This window comes from Myotis daubentonii, chromosome 7 (genome assembly GCF_963259705.1).
Source record: "Myotis daubentonii chromosome 7, mMyoDau2.1, whole genome shotgun sequence".
NCBI classification, from domain to species: domain Eukaryota; kingdom Metazoa; phylum Chordata; class Mammalia; order Chiroptera; family Vespertilionidae; genus Myotis; species Myotis daubentonii.
In genome coordinates this window covers 77,921,423-77,944,841 of record NC_081846.1, presented here as the reverse complement: position 1 = coordinate 77,944,841, position 23,419 = coordinate 77,921,423, and the positions used below count along the sequence as shown (strand labels likewise).

General features: G+C 44.2%; 1 protein-coding gene across 1 annotated transcript in view; it reads left to right on the top strand.

Annotated features, from left to right (window-relative positions):
* Positions 1-23,419, top strand: part of ACMSD (aminocarboxymuconate semialdehyde decarboxylase) — a gene marked incomplete at its 3' end in the record, with an annotated part of 51,564 nt that overhangs the window by 13,898 nt on the left and 14,247 nt on the right. Inside the window, exons 4-8 of the mRNA XM_059704890.1 lie at positions 9,332-9,381; positions 11,001-11,237; positions 15,878-15,971; positions 18,917-19,012; positions 20,654-20,826. Of these exons, the coding sequence (XP_059560873.1) occupies positions 9,332-9,381; positions 11,001-11,237; positions 15,878-15,971; positions 18,917-19,012; positions 20,654-20,826 (650 nt within the window). The remainder of the gene's footprint in view (positions 1-9,331; positions 9,382-11,000; positions 11,238-15,877; positions 15,972-18,916; positions 19,013-20,653; positions 20,827-23,419) is intronic.

The following is a 23,419-nucleotide window of genomic DNA, read 5'->3' as shown; positions in this document are numbered from 1 at the left end:
TGGACGTCCTCTTTTGAAAGGTGTCTATTTAGGTCCTTTGCCCATTTTTTGATTGGATTGTTTATCTTCCTTTTGTTAAGTTGTATGAGTTCCCTATAAATTTTGGAGATTAGGCCCTTATCAGATATGTCATTGGCAAATATGTTTTCCCACACAGTGGGTTTTCTGGTTGTTTTGTTGATGGTTTCTTTTGCTGTGCAGAAGCTTTTTATTTTGATGTAGTCCCATTTGTTCATTTTTTCTTTAGTTTCAAGTGCCCTAGGAGCTGTATCAGTGAAGAAATTGCTTCGGCATATGTCTGAGATTTTGTTGCCTTTGGATTCTTCTAGAATTTTTATGGTTTCCCGTCGTACATTTAAGTCCTTTATCCATTTTGAGTTTATTTTTGTGTATGGTGTAAGTTGGTGGTCTAGTTTCATTTTCTTGCATATATCTGTCTAATTTTCCCAGCACCATTAATTGAAGAGACTATCTTGGCTCCATTGTATGTTCTTGCCTCCTTTGTCAAATATTAATTGAGCATATTGGTTCGAGCCGATTTCTGGGCTCTCTATTCTATTCCATTGATCTATATGCCTATTCTTGTGCCAGTACCAGGCAGTTTTGAGAACAGTGGCTTTGTAATACCACTTGATATCTGGTATTGAGATCCCACCTACTTTGTTCTTTTTCAGGATTGCTGCAGCTATTCGGGGTCTTTTTTTATTCCAGGTGAATTTTTGGAAAGTTCGTTCTAGATCTCTGAAGTATGCTGTTGGTATTTTAATGGGAAGTGCGTTGAATTTATAGATTGCTTTGGGTAGTATGGACATTTTAATGATGTTGATTCTACCAATCCATGAACACGGTATGTTCTTCCATCTGTTTATGTCTTCCTCTATGTCTTTTTTCAACGTCCTGTAGTTTTCTGAGTAGAGGTCTTTTACCTCTTTAGTTAAGTTTATTCCTAGGTAGCTTAGTTTTTTCGGTGCAATGGTAAACGGGATTGTTTTTATAATCTCTCTTTCTGAAAGTTCACTATTGGTGTATAGAAATGCCTCAGATTTCTTGGGGTTAATTTTGTATCCTGCTACATTGCCAAATTCATGTATTAAGTCTAGTAGCTTTTTGATGGAATCTCTAGGGTTTTGTATGTATAATATCATGTCGTCTGCAAATAAGGACAGTTTTACTTCCTCTTTTCCAATTTGGATGCCTTTTATTTCTTCTTCTTGCCGAATTGCAATGGCTAACACTTCCAGTACTATGTTGAACAGGAGTGGTGAGAGGGGGCATCCCTGTCTTGTTCCTGTTCTTAGGGGAAATGGTGTTAGTTTTTGTCCGTTGAGTATGATGTTGGCTGTGGGCCTGTCATATATGGCTTTTATTATGTTGAGGTATGATCCTTCTACTCCCACCTTGCTGAGAGTTTTTATCAAAAATGGGTGTTGAATTTTGTCAAATGCTTTTTCTGCATCAATTGATATGACCATGTGGTTTTTTTCTTTCAATTTGTTTATGTGATGTATCACGTTTATTGATTTGCGGATATTGTACCATCCCTGCATCCCTGGGATAAATCCTACTTGGTCATGGTGTATGATCTTTCTGATGTACTGCTGGATCCGATTTGCTAAGATTTTGTTGAGGATTTTGGCATCTATGTTCATGACGGATATTGGCCTGTAATTCTCTTTCATTGTGTTGTCTTTACCTGGTTTTGGTATTAGGGTGATGCTGCCTTCATAGAATGAGCTTGGAAGTGTTCCTTCCTCTTGAATTTTTTGTAGTAGTCTGAGGAGGATAGGTTTTAGTTCTTCCTTGAATGTTTGGTAAAACTCCCCTGTGAAGCCGTCTGGTCCTGGGCTTTTGTTTGATGGAAGCTTTTTGATGACTGCTTCAATTTCTTCCATCGTTATTGGCCTGTTGAGGTTTTTAGATTCTTCCTGATTGAGTTTTGGAATGCTGTATTTTTCTAGGAATTTGTCCATTTCCTCCAGGTTGTCTAGTTTGTTGGAGTAGAGCTGTCCATAGTATTTTTTAACAATCATTTGTATTTCTGTGGGGTCTGTTGTTATTTCGCCTCTATCGTTTCTGATTTTATTTATTTGGGTCCTCTCTCTCTGCTTCTTGGTGAGTCTGGCTAGAGGTTTATCAATCTTGTTTATCCTTTCAAAGAACCAGCTCTTGGTTTCATTGATTTTCTGTATTGTTTTTTTGGTCTCTATGTCATTTATTTCTGCTCTAATCTTTATTATCTCCTTCCTTCTGCTCACTCTGGGGTTTTCTTGTTGCTCTCTTTCTAATTCTTTGAGTTGTAGAGTTAGATGATTTACTACCATTTTTTCTTGTTTTTTGAGATAGGCCTGTAGAGCTATAAACTTCCCTCTCAGGACTGCTTTCATTGTGTCCCATAGGTTTTGGATTGTTGTGTTTTCATTGTCATTAGTTTCCAGGATGTTTTTAATTTCTTCTTTGATCTCATTGGTAACCCAATCAATATTTAATAGCATGCTATTCAGCTTCCAGGTGTTTGAGTATTTTGGGTTGTTTTTATTGTAGTTTATTTCTAGTATTATGCCATCGTGGTCTGCGAAGATGCTTTTTATGATTTCAATCTTCTTGAATTTGGGGATACTTTGCTTGTGACCCAATATGTGGTCTATTTTTGAAGATGTCCCATGAGCACCTGAGAAGAACGTATATTCCCTGGCTTTGGGGTGAAGTGTTCTGAAGATGTCTATTAAGTCCATCTGATCTAGTGAGTCATTTAGGATTGCTGTATCTTTGCTGATTGTTTGTCTATAGGACTTATCCAGTGCTGTCAATGGTGTATTAAAGTCCCCTACTATGATTGTATTGTTGTCGATCTCTCCTTTGATATCTTCCAGGAGTTTTTTTATGAATTTGGGTGCTCCTACATTGGGTGCATATATGTTTACCAGGGTTATATCTTCTTGTTGTATTGATCCCTTTAGTATTATGAAGTGGCCTTCCTTATCTCTTGTTAAGGCCTTCACTTTGAGGTCTATTTTGTCCGATATAAGTATTGCTACCCCAGCTTTCTTTTCCTTTCCATTTGCCTGAAAGATATTTTTCCATCCTTTCACTTTCAGTCTGTGTGAGTCCCTTCTAATGAGGTGGGTTTCTTGTAGACAGCAGATGTATGGGTCATGTTTTTTTATCCATTCAGCCACTCGATGTCTTTTGGTTGGAGCATTTAGTCCGTTCACGTTTAAAGTTATTATTGAAAGGTACTTGTTTGTAGCCATTTCTTTTTGTGTGTGTGTGTGGCTGTTTTCTTTCTGAGCTTTTTATTTCTTCTTTTTATACCAGTCCCTTTAGCATTCCTTGCATTGCTGGCTTGGTGGTGACAAACTCCCTTAGCCTTTTTTTGTCTGTGAAGCTTCTTATTTCCCCTTCAAGTTTGAATGATAGCCTTGCTGGATAGAGTATTCTTGGATTCAGTCCTTTGCTTTGCATCACTTTGTAAATTTCAGTCCATTCTTTTCTGGCCTGATGTGTTTCTGTTGAGAAATCATTTGACAGTCTAATGGGAGATCCCTTGTATGTAACTTCCCGTCTCTCTCTTGCAGCCTGTAAGATTCTCTCTTTGTCCTGAACATTTGCCATGGTGATTATGACGTGTCTTGGTGTGGGTCTTTTCGGGTTCACCTTGTTTGGGACTCTCTGGGCTTGTGTGACTTTTTTCTTCCCCACCTCAGGAAAGTTTTCTGATATTATTTCTTCAAGTAGGTTTTCTAATCCTTGTTCATCCTTCTGTTGTTCTGGTACTCCTATTATTCGTATGTTGTTTCGTTTCATGTTGTCCCAAAGCTCCCTTAGGCTCTCCTCCTGTCTTTTAATTTTTTTCTCCAATTGCAGTACATTTTGGGTGTGTTTTGCTTCCTTGTCTTCTAATTCACTAATTCGGTCCTCCGCTTCTCCTAGTCTACTATTGATACTTTCAATGGAGTTTTTCATTGCAGCTATATCACTCTTCATTTCTTCTTGGGTCTTACTTAAGTTGTTGATTTTTTCATCTGTTTCTTCTAGCTTCTTCCATATGTTATCGATTTTTTCATCTGTTTCTTCTAGCTTCTTCCATATGTTATCGATTTTTTCATCTGTTTCTTCTTGCTTCTTGAAGAGGTTGTCGATTTTTTCCTCCATCCGGTTTATGCACTCTAGGACCCTTATTCTGAATTCTTTATCTGTCATGTTGCATGCCTCTGTATTACTTAGCTGCTTTTCTGGAGAGTCCTCCTTCTCTTTCCTTTGGGGGTTTCTTTGTCTACCCATGTTTGATCTCACTGACATATCTAGATGTTGAGTCGTTCAGTGGTTGCTCCCTGGGTGGCAGTGACTCCTTGGTCTGTGGTTGCTCTTCGGGCAGTTGCGGTAGCTGCTGCTCTTCAGTTGGCAGCAGCTCCTCTGGTGGGTGCTGTTCACAGCTGTGGTGGCTCTTCTGGCTGGTAGGGCGAGGTTTCACGTACAGCTGCTGTTCCTCAGCAAAGGATGTGGTGCTCAGGAGGTTGCTGTTGCTTGGATCTGCTGCATTGATTTAAAGGCACAAAATACAACACAACAAGGCACCACGTACCAGGCACTATACACAAATATATTCACGATATTAATAACTCCAAATAAAGGTGACCACCTGAATTAAGAGAATTAGGGGATAAGGAAGAAGGAAGAGAAAAAGATAAAAGAAAAAAAAGAAAAGTAGGGACCAAAAAAAGGAGTGCAAAAATGAAATCGGGAAAAAGGAGGCGGGAAAATAAAAGCGAGAAAAGAAAAGAAAAAAAAAAAAAGAGCGAAAAGAGAGAATGAAGTGGAAGAGGGGAAGAGACTTTTTATATGAGGAGAATATTCCTATAGAACAGCCATTAATCCCAACAAATTCCAGCAACAGCTCCCTGGATATGAATGCAAACTAGAAACAACCAATAATATAACAATGAAAATAGAATGGAGAACACTAATCCCAAAATAAAATAAAGAGAAAATAAAATGGCACTTTAAAAAATGGTAAAATGGTAGCAGTAATAATACTGGTTAAAAAATAAGAAGGTAGTAATTAAAAGGGTAAAATCAGGTGATGGAAAAAGAAAAAAAAAAGAACAGAAAAAAAAATAAAAAAAAAATTGATTTCTTAGTTAAAAAGTGAAAAAAGAAAAAAAAATGCAGTAGTGAAGGTCCTTCGGTTCTTCTATTCTTCAGTGTGGCTCGCCTTAGACCTTCCAGGTATTCAGGAGAGTGTTGAGTTTCCCTGCGATATACTGTTCCTCTGTGTTGTGAACCACAGTCCTTATTTTAAAGCAGGTCGCATTTATTTCCCAGACTGCCTTATTTTGTGTTTAGCAAAGAGTCAGTTTGTGGGTCAGCCTCTGGGTGGCAGTGTTCTGGGGTTGGCCTCTGGGGCTATAGGGCCTCTCTTTCCAGTGGAAGTTCACTGCCCAGAGCTGACTGCGTAATAGTTAGTTATCGGCGCTATGTTGTTGCTGGGATTGAAAATCCCTCTATAGGCCATTTTAAAGCTTTTTAAGTTCAAATGGTTAGTATGTATTTATTATTAGAGTTGATTAAAAGAATAAAAATTAGCCCTAACCGGTTTGGCTCAGTGGATAGAGCATCGACCTGCAGACTGAAGGGTCCCAGGTTCGATTCCCGTCAAGGGCATGTACCTTGGTTGTGGGCACATCCCCAGTAGGAGGTGTGCGAGAGGCAGCTGATCGATGTTTCTCTCTCATCGATGTTTCTAACTCTCTATCCCTCCCCATTCCTCTCTGTAAAAAATAAGTAAAATATATTTTTAAAAAGAATAAATAAAAGAATAAACATTAGAATTCACAGAGTAAGGATGCCAGTTTCCTGCTTAGTCAGATTCAGGATCCAATTTCTTCCCACACTTTGTCTTGGTACACAGTACACAGGAAGTCCCCACTGACACATAAGGGGTGGAAATGAGAGCAGTTAAAAAGCAAGTTAATGGTGTAATTGCAGAATCGTCTATAATGAAGTTAATTCCAAAACTTGAAAGAGGAGAATTGGGACATTCTTGTTTCAAAGCTGAATCACTAACAATTTGAGAGCTGCTTTGCACTCCTTATCTTATATTTATAAAGCGAACTAGTCCCACAATTTAAAAAACCATTTAAAATATGGTATGATGGCCACGCTGTGCTTTCACTTGTTACTGTGCCACCCAAGTACATACGCTCCAGAAGATGGGCCGAGCCTCTGGGCGCACGTGGGCCATGCCGGGGGAACTGCCCTACAACACTGCCAGGCCTAAGTTTCGACACTGGTGGTCTAGATGTAGACCAGAAAACAAACACTTCATACACACAAATGAAGGAGCAGCTCAGAACTACCACCTCTTTAATCAAAGATAAATGTATAAGAAGTTAAAATATATACACAGAGATGGCAGGAGGCATTTTGCTCTAAAGTCTACACAAAAATGAGTTAACCTGTCAGCCCCAAATGAGGAGGTGGTCTATGGAATGTTAGAATTTGGTCCAGGATACTTTGGATGAGGAATTGCTTTATAGTTTTTATAAATAATTAAGGGTATATTTAAATGGCATTCTAAATGAACTTTGCAGAAAGCCTGAAGACCTCTGCAGACCATTCCACAGAACACAGCATGTATGTCCCTGGTCTAGAAATATGTGGTGGGAAGGGAGCTAGGGAAAGAGCATGCTTCTCAGATCTACAGCAAAGAGCAAGGCTTTGCTCTAAATGTAACCCTGAGCAAGGATCCTTGCCCCTTCAAGGAGAAAACTAGAGGAAATGAGACTTGGGTGACTGGTATTGGCTTAGATAAAGGGTGTCTCCTTTGGGTTTGCTGTGTGTTTCATTCATTGGCTGTCTTTGAGAGCACAGTCATGGCTATTCCTTGCTGAGCATTTACTTTGTGCCAGGCACTTTTCTCAGCACCTAACATGTATCAACTCATTTAATCCCTATAACAACCCTAGGGAGGTATCATTTATTATTATGCCCATTTTACAGATGAAGAAACTAAGAAACAGAGGTTAAACAACTTGCCCACGATCACACAGTTTGTAGGAGTCAGAACCAGGATTTGAACCCGGGCAGTCTGCCCCCAAGGGCTTAACAACTACATCCTACCACCTCTGTGGAGGTAAGAAAATAAATGACAAAGGCCCAACACAGAATATTCCAGCAATCCATGCCATCTTCACAGGGAGGGAAATGTAACTAGCAGTCCCTGGGTCACTTCATCACAAGATCCATCACAAGAAAGGCCAAAATAATAACAGTGAGATGATACACATGTAAGCATTTCCTAAGTCCTCAACTAGGTTGGGTTCCTACTGAAGCTGGTTCTGGAACAGACCCAGGAAGGTCAGAACTGGGGAGGGATCCAGGCCTGGTGCTGGCTGGGGTGGAAGCTCAACACCTCTAAGTGGCAGGCATTGTTCTATCTATTGTAACCTAAGGGGCAGGGGCCAGTAAGTTAATGGATTTGCTCAAGATCACATAGCTAGTAACAAGCAGAGCCAAGATTGTGCTTAGGGCTCTTTTCATTCCACCACAAAAGCTTTTCCCAAACCTCCCTCAGGGTAAGGATCACCTGGGGCACTGGTTAAATTTTTTTTCAGGCCCCATCCACTAAATCAGAATTTCCAAAGGAGGGCCTAGGAATTTGTTTTTAAAATGTTCTGCCCTCACCCCAATTTTAATCAACAAATAAGTTGTATAGAGGTTGTGCTATGTCATACTGCTAACCCTCTCCTTTTAAAAAATGTAAGTTCTAACTGTATTAGACTTGTTTTTCCCCTTTAGTTCTGAGAGGTCAAAGAATATGTATCAAAATCAACCAATATACAAATAATACAATAAACTATGTCAATATGAAATATTGTGACAAGTAATGCTCACTGGGATATAGGGAAGGAGAAAGGCTGGACAGGAGTCTAAGCACCACTTTCAAATGTGACCTTAGATCTAATCTATAAAATAGAGGAAATCGAGTAATGTAAGTGAAAGTATTTATGTAAAATGTAAAAAATTTTACAATTGAAAGGTCCTCATCTGTTTGATACTAATCAATGAATGTAAACAATATCTTGTGACAATGATTAACAGTACTCTCTTACCAAACCTGCAGTCTTTCGTTTATTGGGTATGCTCAGGACCACTTGGGATGCTGGTGCTATGGCATGGAGAGACAGGCTCAAGTGGTGTTTGTATTCAAGTAGAGGAAAGCACAGAATAAACACAGAAATGACAGACTGTAATAAGTATTAGAAAAGGAAAGGAATAGAACAATGGGATAGATCGTGGCTGGAGTAGCAAGGAGACCACTCTGAGGAGGTGACATGTGAAATGAGACCTTAGGGTAAAAAAGAGCCCATCTTGTGATGAGCCAAAAGAAAAGTATGCAGGTAGGAGGAAGGCAAAGGTCCAGAGGCAGAAAACAGTTCCAAAGATCAAGCAGGAAACCAAGGAACATTATGTAGCCCCAAGAGAGACTGTATGGACCTTGTAGACCATGCTCGAGTCTGGATTTTACCCTAGTATGATGGAAAGTCCTGGAAGTTTTGAGCAAGGGAAGGACTTGATCTAAGTTTTAACACCTCACTCTGATTTCTGAGTGGGAAACAAACCATAGGACAAGAAAGGTGGCAGGGACCGGTGCGGAGGCTTCTGCAGTGGTCCATGTAGGAGGTGCTGATAGGCTGGTTAGTAGTGGCAGGAGATGCCTGGGTGTATGAAAGGAATTGAAGTAGAGCTAACAGGTCTTGCTGGTGGGTCAGATGTGGACATGAGGAAAAGAGAGCCACCCTCCATTTGGCAGCCTCTTTCCTGACACCCGAGCTCCAAGAGCTTGAAGATAGAGATTCCAGGCCTCCTGGATGTTGGATTCTGGAGCCAAATCCCGGGTCCCATTCTGAGCATTGCAGACAGTGGGACTCAGAACCACTTAGCAGCTAATTAAAGAGGGGGAGAAAGTGACTGGGGAGGTCCATCATGAGCTAAGATAAAAAGCCCTGAAAAAAACTGCTGGGGAAATGTCTTGCTTACATAGACCTTCACAAAAAGGAGGGTAGAGATAACCCTTGACAAAGAGTGTCAATTAGTTCTTAAATGATTTCATTTTTGTCCAGCATTTACCCCTCCTCTGAGAACCCAACACTGAGGGATGAGGGAGGTCTGGGGCAGAAATCCTGAGAGAAAGTGGACAGGGAGGAGCAGCCAGGGAAGGGAGAGCGAGGACGGAGTGGAGTGAAGAATTGCTGACCTACATGGGCCTAGGAAATACAGGAAAGTCTGGGCTATTCTCATTGGCTTTGCCTTTCTCTGTGTCTGTGTCTAGGAGTGACCGTGCAAGCCCTTTCCACAGTCCCCGTCATGTTTAGCTACTGGGTGAGTATGAAACTTCAAACCATCTTCTCGTTGGGCAAAGGGTTATGTCTGGCAAGTTGGTAGATGACTCACTTAACATTGCCCCAACTCCCCTGTTTCTCCCCTATAGAGATCAGTGGTGTCCCTCAGCTTCTCACATTGCAGTGTGCCCCTCTGGGCCTGTCTTCTTAGTCCTGTCCTTGCTCTAGACCCGTGGTCGGCAAACCGGCCCACAAGCCACATGTGGCTCTTTGGCCCCTTGAGTGTGGCTCTTCCACAAAATACCACATGCGGGCGCGCACATACATTGCGATTGAAACTTCGTGGCCCATGCGCAGAAGTCGGTATTTTCTGGAAGAGCCGGTATTTTGTGGAAGAGCCGCATTCAAGGGGTCAAAGAGCCACACGTGGCTCGCGAGCCATGGTTTGCCGAGCCGCAGTTTGCCAACCACTGCAGACCCACAGGGTCCAGTATAGTCGCCAACAGTTGCACATCACTATGCGACTCACATTGTATTTTCACTGGACGCACAGTTCTAGACCCAACCTAAATTTCCATCAGAACTTACCTGTCTGATGGCTCATCCCTTCAGTGCCTTACTCAATATTCAACAAGAGAGTGTATTCTGAGGTGATGATGAGTTTGAGGTGGGAACAATAATAATGGCCTATATGTTGCCTCTCCCAGGGAAATGTACAATTCAAAATGGGATTCCTGGAGTTGGCCGCTTTTCCCCAAGTGATTAAGTGTCAAGTGCTGAAGTTTCAGGCATGATTGCGAGCTTGTGGAAGGACACCTTTGTACACAGCTGGGGGTGCACCGGTGCCTGCTCACACATGCAAATATTCAGTCCTGTTGTGGTTTAAGCAGCAATGACAATACCACCTGCTCATACATACTTCCCCACCGGGGCTCATAATTCCAGTGCTAGTGGTTCAGTCTTGATCTGTTTCTGTGATTAGATTCATGATTTAAATAGGTTTAAATTTATGACTTCAATATGTCTACATTTATCAGACTGGGTATCATTCTGACTACACAACTGGGATTGCAGGAGAACACCAAATTCCTAGCAGTGGGGTGAGAGGATGTTGAAAGAAAAGAATGAAGAAGGAAGAGTTAGGGAAACAGAAAGCAAACTTCATCTGCATCAGCCTTTTGCTAGGGTAACTGTGAGTGTCACTGCCTATGGAGGGACAGGGAGGGGGAGAAGCAGGGACAGGAGAGGTGTAGAACATCCTGATGTCACACAACGAGGCATGACAAGGAGAGGCCCTGGTGACGTCAGGCACACCGGGCCCAGCCTCCTGTGTGGGGGTAGAGGAGGTACCTAGATGTGCAGCCTGGGGGCTCCTGTCTGCAGGGGTGGGATGCCAGACCCAGAAACTGTGTCCGTTCCTTCAGATTATAGCCTCACAATTTATAATTAACCAGCAACACTAGCAGTTGGCTTTGCATTTGCAATGCCTGGCTTCTGGGTCTTCTGCAGCAAGTGCCTAGCCCAGCCTGTGCCTCAGCTTTCTGCGGGGAGAGCCAGTGAGAATGACAGGTGATTTCGCCTGGGGAGGTGTTGTTTGGAGTAAAGCGCTAACGAAGGAGGTTCTGAATGATGTGGTGTTCCCTCATCTATCTCCACCAGGCCAAACCTCAAGACACGCTAGACCTGTGCCAGTTTTTAAACAACGACTTAGCTGCCACTGTAGCGAGGCACCCCAGGAGGTTCGTGGGCCTGGGGACGTTGCCCATGCAGGCCCCGGAGCTGGCCGTCAAGGAGATGGAGCGCTGTGTGAAGGAGCTGGGCTTCCCGGGGATCCAGATCGGCTCCCACGTCAACACGTGGGACCTGAATGCGCAGGAACTCTTCCCTGTCTACGCAGTGAGTGTGCGGGGGGGCGGGCACCATGCTGGGCACTGGGGCTGGGCACTGTGCTGGGCACTGAGGCTGGGCACTGGCCGGGTGCTGGCGGGAAGAAGATAAATGCGCCACTTCACTGGGAGGGGGAGAGAGATGCCGCTGACATGCTAGGACATAGGAGGAAACGTGGGAAGAGCTCCCACAAAAAGTGGCCATTCCACTGGGAGAGGGGAGAGTGGAAATGCACCCTGAGTTAGCTGAGTGAAATCTCTGCTCTTTCTATCACCCTTCTCTCCTTTTAATCTTTGATTTAGAAGCCAAAATATCACCCTTATCATAGCCACTGCGCAAAGAACTGTGTTAATGACATACCAAACAATATTTATGTTTGCTTTGGGGGGAAAAAAATCATTATTTTTCAAATTGTCCTATATAATAAAGGGGTAATATGCAAATTAACCCTCACGCCTTCACAAGATGGCTGCCTACAACCAGGCCAGCAGAGGGGTTAGTGAGGGACGACCAAATGACTGAACAAGCAGTCTGCGTGGGGCAACCAGGCCGGCAGGGGGGCCATGAGAGGCAACTAGGCCTGCGGGGGGGGGGGGGCGGGGACAGTTGGGGGTGACCAGGCCGGCAGGGGGGCCATGAGAGGCAACTAGGCCTGCGGGGGGGGGGGGGGGGCGGGGACAGTTGGGGGTGACCAGGCCAGCGGGGGGGGGCAGTAAGAGGCAACCAGGCCAGCGGGGGGGGGGGGCAGTAAGAGGCAACCAGGCCAGCGGGAGGGGGGGGCAGTTGGGGGCAATTAGGCTGATGGGGGGGCATTGAGGGGCAACTAGGCCAGCAGGGGGGCAGTTGGGGGTGACCAGGATGGCAGGGAGGGGCAGTTAGGGGCAACCAGGCCAGCAGGGAGGGGGCAGTTGACGGCAACCTGGCCAGCAGCGGGGGGCAGTTAGGAGTGATCAGGCCCACATGCAGAGGCAGTGAGGGGCGATCAGGCTGGGGGAGGGGGGGGCAGTTAGGGGCAACCAGGCAGGCAGGCAGGTGAGCGATTAGGAGCCAGTGATCCAGGATTGTGAGAGGGATGTCCGACTGCCTGTGGGATTGTACCTAAACTGGCAATTGGACATCCCTCAAGGGGTCCCGGATTGGAGAAGGTGCAGGCTGGGCTGAGCCCCACCCCCTGCACAAATTTCACGCATGAGGCTTCTAGTATAACATAATTTTGAAGAAATTGTGGGAAATAAAGGAAAGTGTAAAACGGAAAACATTCCATAGTCCAAAGTAATCCATAATTCCACCACCCAAAGATAAGTAACTACTGCTATAGTATATTTCATTTGTTTTTTTACATATATCTATATTCTATTACATGAGTGACTTCGTATCCTAATTGAGAATTTCCACCCAAAATGAAAAGTCTCTTAATGCATGATTTTTAAATAACTGCATAATATTCCAATATATGCATATGTTTTGATTTATTTAATCATTCCTCAATTAAGATACTTTGTAAGTCATATATTTTGAAAATCTTCCTCTGCCTCCTGTTTCTGCAACTGAACCTGCTTTCCTTACACCAGGATTCAAGATGCATGATTCTATATTCAGCTGCATTTCAGAATGTTTACTTCCCTCCTAGAATTAGGATAGTATTGTTTTCTATTATTTTCATTGTAAATATAAAATCTTTCATAATGAATTAAATAGATATTGGTGAACTTACCAGGCACTATACTCACTGATCATTTATTCTTTTATTATCTAGTGAGCTCTGACTACATGGGGGAAAATTCCCATTTTTGTACCTATGGACCGGTTGGGAGATGCCTGTTAAATTGCCTCCTGGTGACCTGAAGGCTTTAATGTTCCTCTAAATATTGAGCTCCCTGAAGAGTATTGGCTGCAGTGGCTGAGCTGACAGTGAATGTTTTCTAGAAACTTTAATGAGCTTTGAAAGAGGATTTATTTATCTATGTATCCAAGTTGTTTCAGCACAGTGTGAGCAAACCTTCAGCTGCAAGTCATTTTATTATTATTTTTTTATTATTATTATTTTTTTTTATATTTTATTGATTTTTTACAGAGAGGAAGGGAGAGTGACAGAGAGTTAGAAACATCGATCAGCTGCCTCCTGCACATCCCCCACCGGGGATGTGCCCGCAACCGAGGTACATGCCCTTGACCGGGATCGAACCTGGGACCCTTCAGTCCGCAGGCCGACGCTCTATCCACCGAGCCAAACCGGTTTTGGCCATTTTATTATTCATTAGAGGCCCAGTGCATGAGATTTGTGCACTGGGGGGGGGGGGGGAAGGGGAGTCCCCTCAGCCTGGCCTGCACCATCTCACAGTCTGGGATCCCTCAGGGGATGTCTGCCTGCCAGCTTAGGCCCAATCCCCCTGGAAATCAGGCCTAAGCTGTCAGTCAGAATCCCTCTCTCAGTCCAGGGCTCTCGCAGTCTGGGACCACTTGCTCCTTACCACCCACCTGCAGTGGAGGCAGGAGAGGCTCCTGCCACCACCTCTGCACTCTCCAGCCATGAGCCCAGCTTCTGGCTGAGCAGTGCTCCCCCTGTGGGAGCACACTGACCACCACGGGGCAGCTCTTGCATTGAGTGTCTGCCCCCTAGTGGTCAGTGCACGTCATAGCGACCAGTTGTTCTGCAGTCAGGTCAAGTTGCATTTTACGCTTTTATAATATAGGATTGGAATTGGGCTCAGAAAGCAGCAGCAGCCTGTTGGGTATAGTATTTCCATTTGTGTGACTAGCTTGACCCATCCATCATTCTAAAGAGGCTGTTTGGGGGCTTGCAGTCCCTGAGGGGGTTCAGGAGAGCCCCCTGGCCCAGCTGACTTACCATGTCCTGGGGTTGGCAGCACGTTTGTTTGGTTGGCAGGACTTTCCAGTCTCACTGCTCTGTAACTTGCGTCGGTAACATGAGCTGAAACAAATAAGAGGGGTGTCCATGAGCCAAGTTGGCTGTGTTATGTCAAGATCAGCCTGGAGCTCCAGAGTGTCTACCTGTCCACTTTAGTTCCTAGACCTTCCATCTTAAGGAGTGAACCCAACAATACACTTTAAGCACCGTTTTCAGGCACTAAAATGATTTTGTGATGAGCATGAGGCAGACAGAATACTAGGGGCAGGCTATCTGCCTCTTTCACTTACCAGCCACAAGACCTGAGAAAGTTACTTTAGCCTCTGTCTGCCATAGCTCTATTCTCTATAAGATGGGAATAACACAGTGCTCATTTTATAAAGAATAAAACTAGTTAATAATTGTAAAATTCTAATGATAGCTTTGGCACATGGTAAGTTCTCCGTTAATGTGAGTTCCAATTTTGAGAGTATAAGTGATTTCTGATTGTGTTCTCTACAATACTTCACATACAAAAGGTGACCAAAAATATTTGTTAATTTGAATTGAATAGAAACAAACCATCGTAGGCCATAGAATCAACTTCTGTACTAATGAGGAGTCAAATCCCACTGAGATATCATGGTCATGTGTCTTTGTCAAGCCCAAACTACCCAAGAGGCTGGTTTTCTCTTTCCAGCCTGCATGCATTATCAGGTTAATATCAAAAGGTTTCTATCTCTTCTCCCCAGAACCTGTTGAATTAGAAGTCCTTTCTCCAATCTACCCCTTGCCTGCCACATCCAGAGTCCCATGTTGTCCCAGAATTGCTTCTCCATTTTTAAAAAATGTTTCTGTACAGAAGGCCCATTGTATCAAACTAGTGAGTCCACATATTAATATGTAAGGGTAGGATGAGTCACTCTGGCACCCCAATATATTTGGAAATGTGCTAAGAAAAATATGTTTTGAACCTTGCTAAGCACTAATACTCAATGCCTGCTGAGGGGACTTTTTAAAATGAAACATTTTGCTGACTAAAGGTCATTCCATCCAGATGGTATTTTCATTTCCCAGAACAAGTTTGCTCATGACCTTCATCACAGCACAGGCCGGATGGAGGCATTGAGATCTCTCCCTTCCTTTAAAGTGATTTCATTCGCACCAGGCTGTTCAGGGCCTCTGCTGAGCTCCTGGGCTTTGTGAAAGCCTGCAGACCCCAGAAATTCCCACCCTCTATCAGGCTCTGAGGGACCAGAGGCTTGGGTCAGGCCAGCCTGCCCCAGCCCAGTCCTGAACCCCTGACTCTCCCCCCATCACTTCCTCACTCTCCACATCCTCAGTTTCCAAGTGGAGGAAAGGAGGGAACACTTCAGTCCTGACTCCAAAGATAGACCATGAGCAGTCCTTCCGAAAGAGTAGGCCAAGGAGGAACCAGCAGGGGAAATTTCCCCGGCATTTGAGGTACAAGAGCAGTCCTTAAGCATTTTGCTCACAGCCAAAACATTTGAGTGATGTATGTTTCCTGTGACTTGTGTTGCCAAACAATATATTAATTCATCAACCTCAACGGCAAATCCACACCCTCCCCTCCCCCCCATTAAATCTAAGTGTCCTTTTTATTTTCCAAGCAGGAGCACAGTTTATCAATGACTCTTTTATAAAGATCAGGAAACAACTTCAAAAATATTTTGGTTTGTGTATTCAGATCAATATAGACCTAGGGAAAAGCAATTTCCCTAAAATAGTACCCTGTAGCTGCTGGCTCACCCGATAACCCTCTCTCATTCCTTCTCTGAAGGCAGCTGAGAAGCTGAACTGTTCCCTATTCGTGCACCCCTGGGACATGCAGATGGATGGACGGATGGCCAAATACTGGCTCCCTTGGCTCGTAGGTTTGTGTCAGCTTGGGGGTCTAGAAAAGAGGATCTGCCGAAACCGGTTTGGCTCAGTGGATAGAGCGTCGGCCTGCGGACTGAAAGGTCCCAGGTTCGATTCCGGTCAAGGGCATGTACCTGGGTTGTGGGCATATCTCCAATGGGAGATGTGCAGGAGGCAGCTGATCGATGTTTCTCTCTCATCGATGTTTCTAACTCTCTATCTCTCTCCTTCCTCTCTGTAAAAAATCAATAAAATATATTTTAAAAAAAAATAGAAAAGAGGATCTAATTTTTGTATTTTTCCCCAATTATCTGTGAAACACTATTATGTCAAAGAGAGAAAGTGTAATTTATTAACAGGATTGTGCATTATTGAGCTCTTACTCATATTATTGCTAAATATATTATCTCATTTAATTTTAATCATATTCACACAAAACCCTATGAGGCTGACATTATAATAACCATTTCATGGATGGAGAAACTGAATCTCAGAGGGGTTAGGAAGCTTGTCCAAGTCACACAGTTAATAAGTGAACATGGAATTTACACAGATCAGTCTGACTCTAAAACCACCTCATGACAGACTCCCCAAAAGGCTCCAAAGATAAGTAACCTTGCCTGTCTAACCAGTTTTTTAGAAGCCAATAATAGCATCAGCTCTTTCCAATGAGAACCCTGGAATTAGGAGGGGAAGGTCACCTTACACCACCCACGGATCAGAGGCCCTCAATTATGGGTGGCCCAGCTTTCAGTTTCCCTGTTACCTTACCTCTCTTCTGCTCTTTTCCTCCTCAATTCATTCCTGGTTTCAGATGAGGGACAGGGATAGGGGAGAGGCCGCCATTTAGCCTGTCCACTCTCTCATTAGCATCCTGACAAGAAAAAGAAATGAAGACAGGTTAGAATCCTGGGGCCACGTGGGGAGAGTGCAGCTCATCTACACACCCAAGGAATGGCCCCCGCAGAGCAGGGCTGGCTTTGCTTTGGGAGGCCATTACCCATTCTCTCCTCGGCCTCGTTAATACAACAAATAATGGTGAAGTATCCACCATAAAGCACTAAATGGAGCAGTATATTGAAAGTAAAACTGAATTTCAGTTCCAGCTCGTCTAGATCTCTGTGTAACCCGTGGCAAGTCATTTCACCTCCTGGCACCCCAGCTTCTCGTCTGTCAAGTGAGAGAGCTTGCTTGGAGTCTCCTTCTCTGATATTTTATGCCCCTGGCATTGCTTTTGGAGACCCGTGTACTTAGTAAGGCAGCTTCCTATCTACTCCCAACCAAATTTTGAGCAGGAATTAGTAGAAAGAGATCACCTAAGAAGCCCCAGTGCTTTCAGGCTTCTAAGAAAATCTCATTCCAATTCACACAGCACTTGGACAAGTCCCACAAGCTTATATACATGGCAACTTCCCACATGAAAAACAGAGGGGAAAGCAAAGGGTCACTTCATCATTCATTTATGCAGCGCATATGCATTGATCTCCTGCAGCATGCCAGGCCCTATGCTAGGCACCAAGGATACAGATGGGGACAAAACCTCTGCCTTCCTGGAGTCTAGGTTCTGGTTGGAGGGAAAAGACAATAAACAGGCACACAGATCATACACAAACAGGCTACGAGTAATTTCCGACTTCTATTCTGATGCAAAGGTGGTCGTTAGTGATTGGAGGATTCCCAGCAGGGGTGGGCCATACCCCAATTTACACTGCAGATATTCTGCTTTGGCTCCTGTATGGAGACCGGATTGTGGAGTTATGGTCCAAGTGATGAATGGAAAGCAGAATCATAGGACCCAAAGGAAGTGATGCTGTTCATCTCCTGCCTTCACGAAGCTCTGCCCGCTTCAGATGGACATTAGTCTATCGTGCTTCCAGGGTTCCCAGGGGGCCAGGGAGCCAGGGGTGTCTCTGTCCTCAGAGCAATGGGGCAGAATGAGCATCCACTAAAGCCCCATTGGCAGCCGGAGAAGCAGGCTTCCCCGGAAGGGGCCAGGCCCCGCTGTGCACCCTCTAGAGATTCCTTAATCACAGTCTGAAAGCTGGCATCTGAAAGGGAGACCCAGGATGAGTCCAAGGAAGTGAAGACACCAGGCATGAAACAGCCACTTCTAGGAGCTTGAAATAATTCACTTTAATCCAGTTCTTTTCTTTTCTTTTTTATTGGGGGGGTGGGGGAGCGGCGCGGGGGGAGAACCACCAATTGTTGTTCCATTTATTTATGCATTCATTGGTTGATGCTTGTATGTGCCCTGACCAGGGATCAAACCCACAACCAAGATGATGCTCTGACCAACTGAGCTACCTGGCCAGGGCTTAATCCAGTTATTTCCAACCTCAGCTCTAAGAAGCAGCAAAAATTTGGGAGGAATAATAATATGAGTCAATATTTATTGAGCACTTAAGTGGCAGGAATTAACAATTATCACCCCCACCCATTTATGGATGAGGAAATTGAGGACAGGGAGGCAATTAATATTCTTGAGCACCTCTAATGTGAAGTTCTGGGCAAGAACCTTCCTGGCATCATCATTTTCAAGGCTCCACAGCCGCCTTGCAAGATGGGCAACACTGTCCCGTCTCACAGGTGAAGCGCAGGCTCAGGGCTTTAAATACCTTGTCAAAGGCTGGAAAGCAAAAACGGGAGGAGTTCGGGCTCAGCCCAGACTCACTGTACTGTCTTGCCCCACTGCATCCAAAGCTGAAGCTGAGGGAATCAGGACAAAATACAGGTCCTCTGGCTCCTTGGCTGTTCTAGCCATTAGGTGACTCCACTTGCAAGTGGCAAATAGGAAGCATCAGATGGCTCTGCTCACCAAGGCAATCGCCTGTATATAAGCACGCCATGCTAGGGCGCAGGGACTGACAACTACAGCAAGCCGCCGTTCCCACCGTGAGCACCACTGAACTTCGTGCTAGCGGGGACAAGCCCTGTACCTTGTGACTGTTTCCTCTTCCAGGAATGCCAGCAGAGACCACCACAGCCATTTGCTCCATGATCATGGGTGGAGTGTTCGAGAAGTTTCCTAAACTGAAAGTGTGTTTTGCACATGGAGGTAAGACCCCATCTGTTTTGGTCAGCTCAGCTGCCATAACAAAATACCACCGACTAGGTGGCGTAAGCAACAGAAATTAATGTGTTCACGGTTCTAGAGTTCCAAGACCAAGGTGCTGGCAGGGTTGGTTTCCAGTGAGACCCCTCTTCCTGGACTGTAGAAGGCCACCTTCTCACTGTGTTCTCACATGGCCTTTACTCTGTGCATGCACAGAGAGGGAGGAAGGGAGGGAGGGAGGGGAGAGGAGGGAGGGAGGGAGGGAGGGAGGGAGGGAGGGAGGGAGGGAGGGAGGGAGATCATTCTGCTGTCTCTTCCTCTTCTTATGAGGACACCAGTCCTATCAGATTAGGGTCCTACTTTATGACCTCATTTAGCATGAATTATCTCCTTTAAGGCCCTATCTCCTAATACAGTCACATTGGGGGTTAGGGTTTCAACATATGAATTTTGGAGGGACACAATTCAGTCCCTAACATCCTTCCAGTAATCATTCTAGTCATAAAGTATATGATGGTTCAAGGGACCAAATTCCATTTTTGCAGACAAGTTTAGTTTGATTGGCACAGTTTTTGCTTTATTTTGTTTTGATTTGTTTTGATTTAAATCTCTGTCAGACTACAAGCTGTCCAGTTTGCAATAATCCCTACCATTCACTATTGTTTAAAATAGACCTATTTTATTCATTTACACTTCCTGCTTGGTCTCTGTAAGTAATTGAGTTTGTGACTCTTGGACACACAGACACACACAATCAAACTCCTCGTTCTGCTCTCTAATTTTTTTTCCTTCTCACCAGCATATAGAGCAGTGATGGCGAACCTATGACACGCGTGTCAGAGGTGACACGCAAACTCATTCTTTTGGTTGATTTTTCTTTGTTAAATGGCACTTAAATATATAAAATAAATATCAAAAATATAAATCTTTGTTTTACTATGGTTGCAAATATCAAAAAATTTCTATATGTGACACGGCAGCAGAGTTAAGTTAGGGTTTTTCAAAATGCTGACACGCCGAGCTCAAAAGGTTCACCATCACTGATATAGAGACATCTTCCAGGTCAATAAGTACAGAGCTTCGTCATTTTTTGATTGTTGCAAGCATAGCAATACATTTTTAGATATTATAATTATTATTTAGATATTCCCTAACTGATAGGTTGTCTCAGTATTTTGCTCATCTGACCACACCACATTTGAAAACTTTGACTACATATCTTTACACACTTGTCTTCTCTCGTTAGGATAAATTCCTCAAATCTGCATTTCTAGATGAGTTCCTGTGGGTTCTTCTGGGTCATCTCTCAGCATTTGGAACCCAGTAGGTCCTTTGTTAACCAGCTGGGCTATAGTAACTTTTCTTTGCATAAAACATGAGGATTAAGAGGAATCCTTTTCAGCTCTGGCCAGCTGGTTGGAGCGTTGTCCCATACACCAAAAGGTCATGGGTTTGATTCCGAGTCAGGACACATGCCCAAGTTGCAGGTTCAATCCCCATGTGGGAGGCAACCAGTTGATGTTTTGCTCTCACATCTGTTTCTCTCTCTATCTTTCTTCTCCCTCCCTCCCCCTCTCTCTAAAATCAATAGAAAGGAATCCCTTTCAATCGAAGCAAGCCCTCAGTAATGGGTTTTACTTGCAGGTGGAGCCTTCCCCTTTACAGTAGGAAGAATCTCCCATGGATTCAGTGTGCGCCCAGATCTGTGTGCCCAGGACAATCCAATCAACCCAAGGAAGTACCTTGGTTCCTTTTACACAGACTCCTTGGTTCACGATCCCCTGGCCCTCAAGCTGTTAACAGATGTCGTGGGAAAGGTAAGCTGGGTCTACCATCTGGATGGCTTCTAGAGAGCAGAGTGCAGGATCAGCAACCAATTACTTGGTATCTCTCAAAAAGGGGAGGGGGGGCATGGAAGAAAAGGCAACTGAAGAAAAGAACAGGGACAGTGAAATTTGGGATTAGGCTTGTTTGCACAGGGGGTGCTATGCAAATCATCCTTCACCGGAGAGTATGCATCTCCAGGGAACCATTGTATATGCCAGGGAAATCCCAGATAATCCAGATGGCCAGGAATTCCCCAGATCAGCTCCTCTTTTTTAGGGTCATCTCTATACCCATTCAAAATGACACATTGTGATGTAGTACGCAGAAGAGAACCAACAGTTTTGAAGTCAAATTGCCCTGGGTTAAGATCCTGGCTGTCCCTCTTACTGATAGGGTAAATTGTGAGCCTAACTGTCCTCACTCACTCAGTAAAGAAAACTGGAACATTAAAGAGGAGGAAATGGATCACCTGAAATTTCCTCCTGAAACAGCATGGCCTACATTTTGAAAAGGATTCTCTCATTTGGGAAAAGACCAGCACAGTAGTACTTTAAATCTCACAAGAAAAACATCTTTCCTCCCTTATAACCTGCTAGCTGCTCTCTCTGTTGGCAGCATCTCCACCCTTTTCTCTGAAAATGCTAACTTGGCAAATTATGACAATTTTAGAGCAAAGACCAGTCTGATTAGTGAAAAGTCTGAAATAGTTTTTCAATTCTGCTGTATTACTGACAGATATCTGTGGGAGGTTTCCAGATTTTCCCAAGGAAATCAAATATTTGGGGGTTTCTAAAAGAACATGGACATACTTAAAGATTTGCAACATGGTACTTGGCTGTAGAGGAGACGCAAAGGCAAGCATTTAAATCTTGTTTAGCAGAAAAAGAGGCCCATCTGAAAGGTGCAAGTAGTGTTCTCTCTCCAGCATGGAGACTTCATCTCGCTGCGGGGCTGACTGCCTCTCTGCTGGAGAAACTGCCTAGAACATAAACGTTACACATTCCGGTTTGATAATAAATTATGTGCTGAGATGTGTTTCTGAGCCTTCGAGCTTTTGTGTGGTCCCTGGCAAAATGGATGCTTAGCAACTGGTTGTGACTGTGAATTATTTTTGGTTTGGACAGAGGGGTTAGGGGCAGGTGTGCACACAGGAAACTGCAAAGAGGAGATGCTGAGAGACTGTGAGCTCTGGCATTTGAGCAACGGAGGAGGGGGGTTGGGATATGGGGTAGAATTTGGGGAAGGGTCATTTCTACTTCCTCCCATCAAGCCTAGTACCCCCTGGTTTTCTTGGAAATGGCAAAACCAGGGGAAAACACCCCTGGCAAATACAGCACTGACCTTATGAGGGATACCACCCACAGTGAGGCATACTCTCAGCATGAGGGATACTTCAAACAGCATTCAGGGCGATACGTATTGGCCAGGGGTCAGAGCAGAGGTGGAAGAACATGGCAAAAGCCTTTGGATAGACAAGGTAGTGAGCACATGGGAGTCCCTCTTAGGGACCCACAGAAAAACTCAGAGGGCACTTTGCAAAGTTAGAGAGCTTACATTCAAATTGTGAAGATTGGAGCCATTATAATTTGGACATCCAAAACAAATATGACCTCATTTTATAAGGCCTCACAGTCTCATGAACCAGGACAAGTAAGCAGTATCTATAGTGATAAAAGGGTAATATGCTAATTAGACCTGATGTCCTTCCAGACATCCTTCTGGACAGCTTTCCGGACGAAGCCGGGGCTGTGAGGGAAGCCCGGTCCCGGGTGCTAGAGAGAAGCCGCTGGCAGCCAGGGGAAGGAAGGCCTACTTTTGCATGAATTTCATGCATCGGGCCTCTAGTATATTAATAATTTAGGATTCTCTTTAAAAGACTAATGCTTCCTCATTCCAGTTATATTCACATGAGCAAATCTCTCAAAAACAATCCCTAAACCAAAATGGCTGAGGAAAGTCCTAGCATAGAGGCTGGGCTAGAAAGCCACTGTCCAGATTAGATTGAGAGGACTAATGCTGTGGAGGGAGGCCTCCAGGCCAGGGGAAAAGGAACTGATGGGATATTTGATGTGTTTGAGAAGTTGAAGCAATGATTGCCAGGCATGCTACAGATCTGTTGATGCATTAGGGACAAACAAATAGTACGTGCACAGAAAATTAAGCAAATGAAAGAAAAGGAAATAACGCCAAGAAAACAAACATCCATATCACAGCAGATAACCATTGTACATTGCTTAATCAGCAGTGAACAATACTTACAGTCATAATAGTGTAAGTACTAACTACTGGTTTAAATAAAAATTGTAGAGAGAACCAAGATGGCGGCATAGGTTAACGCCGTAGTTTGCTGCTTTGAACAACTACTTCAAAGGTGAAACCAAAAAACGGAGGGGACATCACCCAGAACCACAGGAACGCTGGCTGAGTGGAAGTCCTACAACTAGGAGGAAAGAGAAACGCACACGGACACTCAGAGGAGGCGCAGTGGTGAAGTCAAATTCTGAGGTGCGGAGTGCGCGGAGCGGGCTGGCGGCGGAGGGCGCGGTTGTTGTTTTCAATCGGGAGGGAGTCACAGACTCTGAG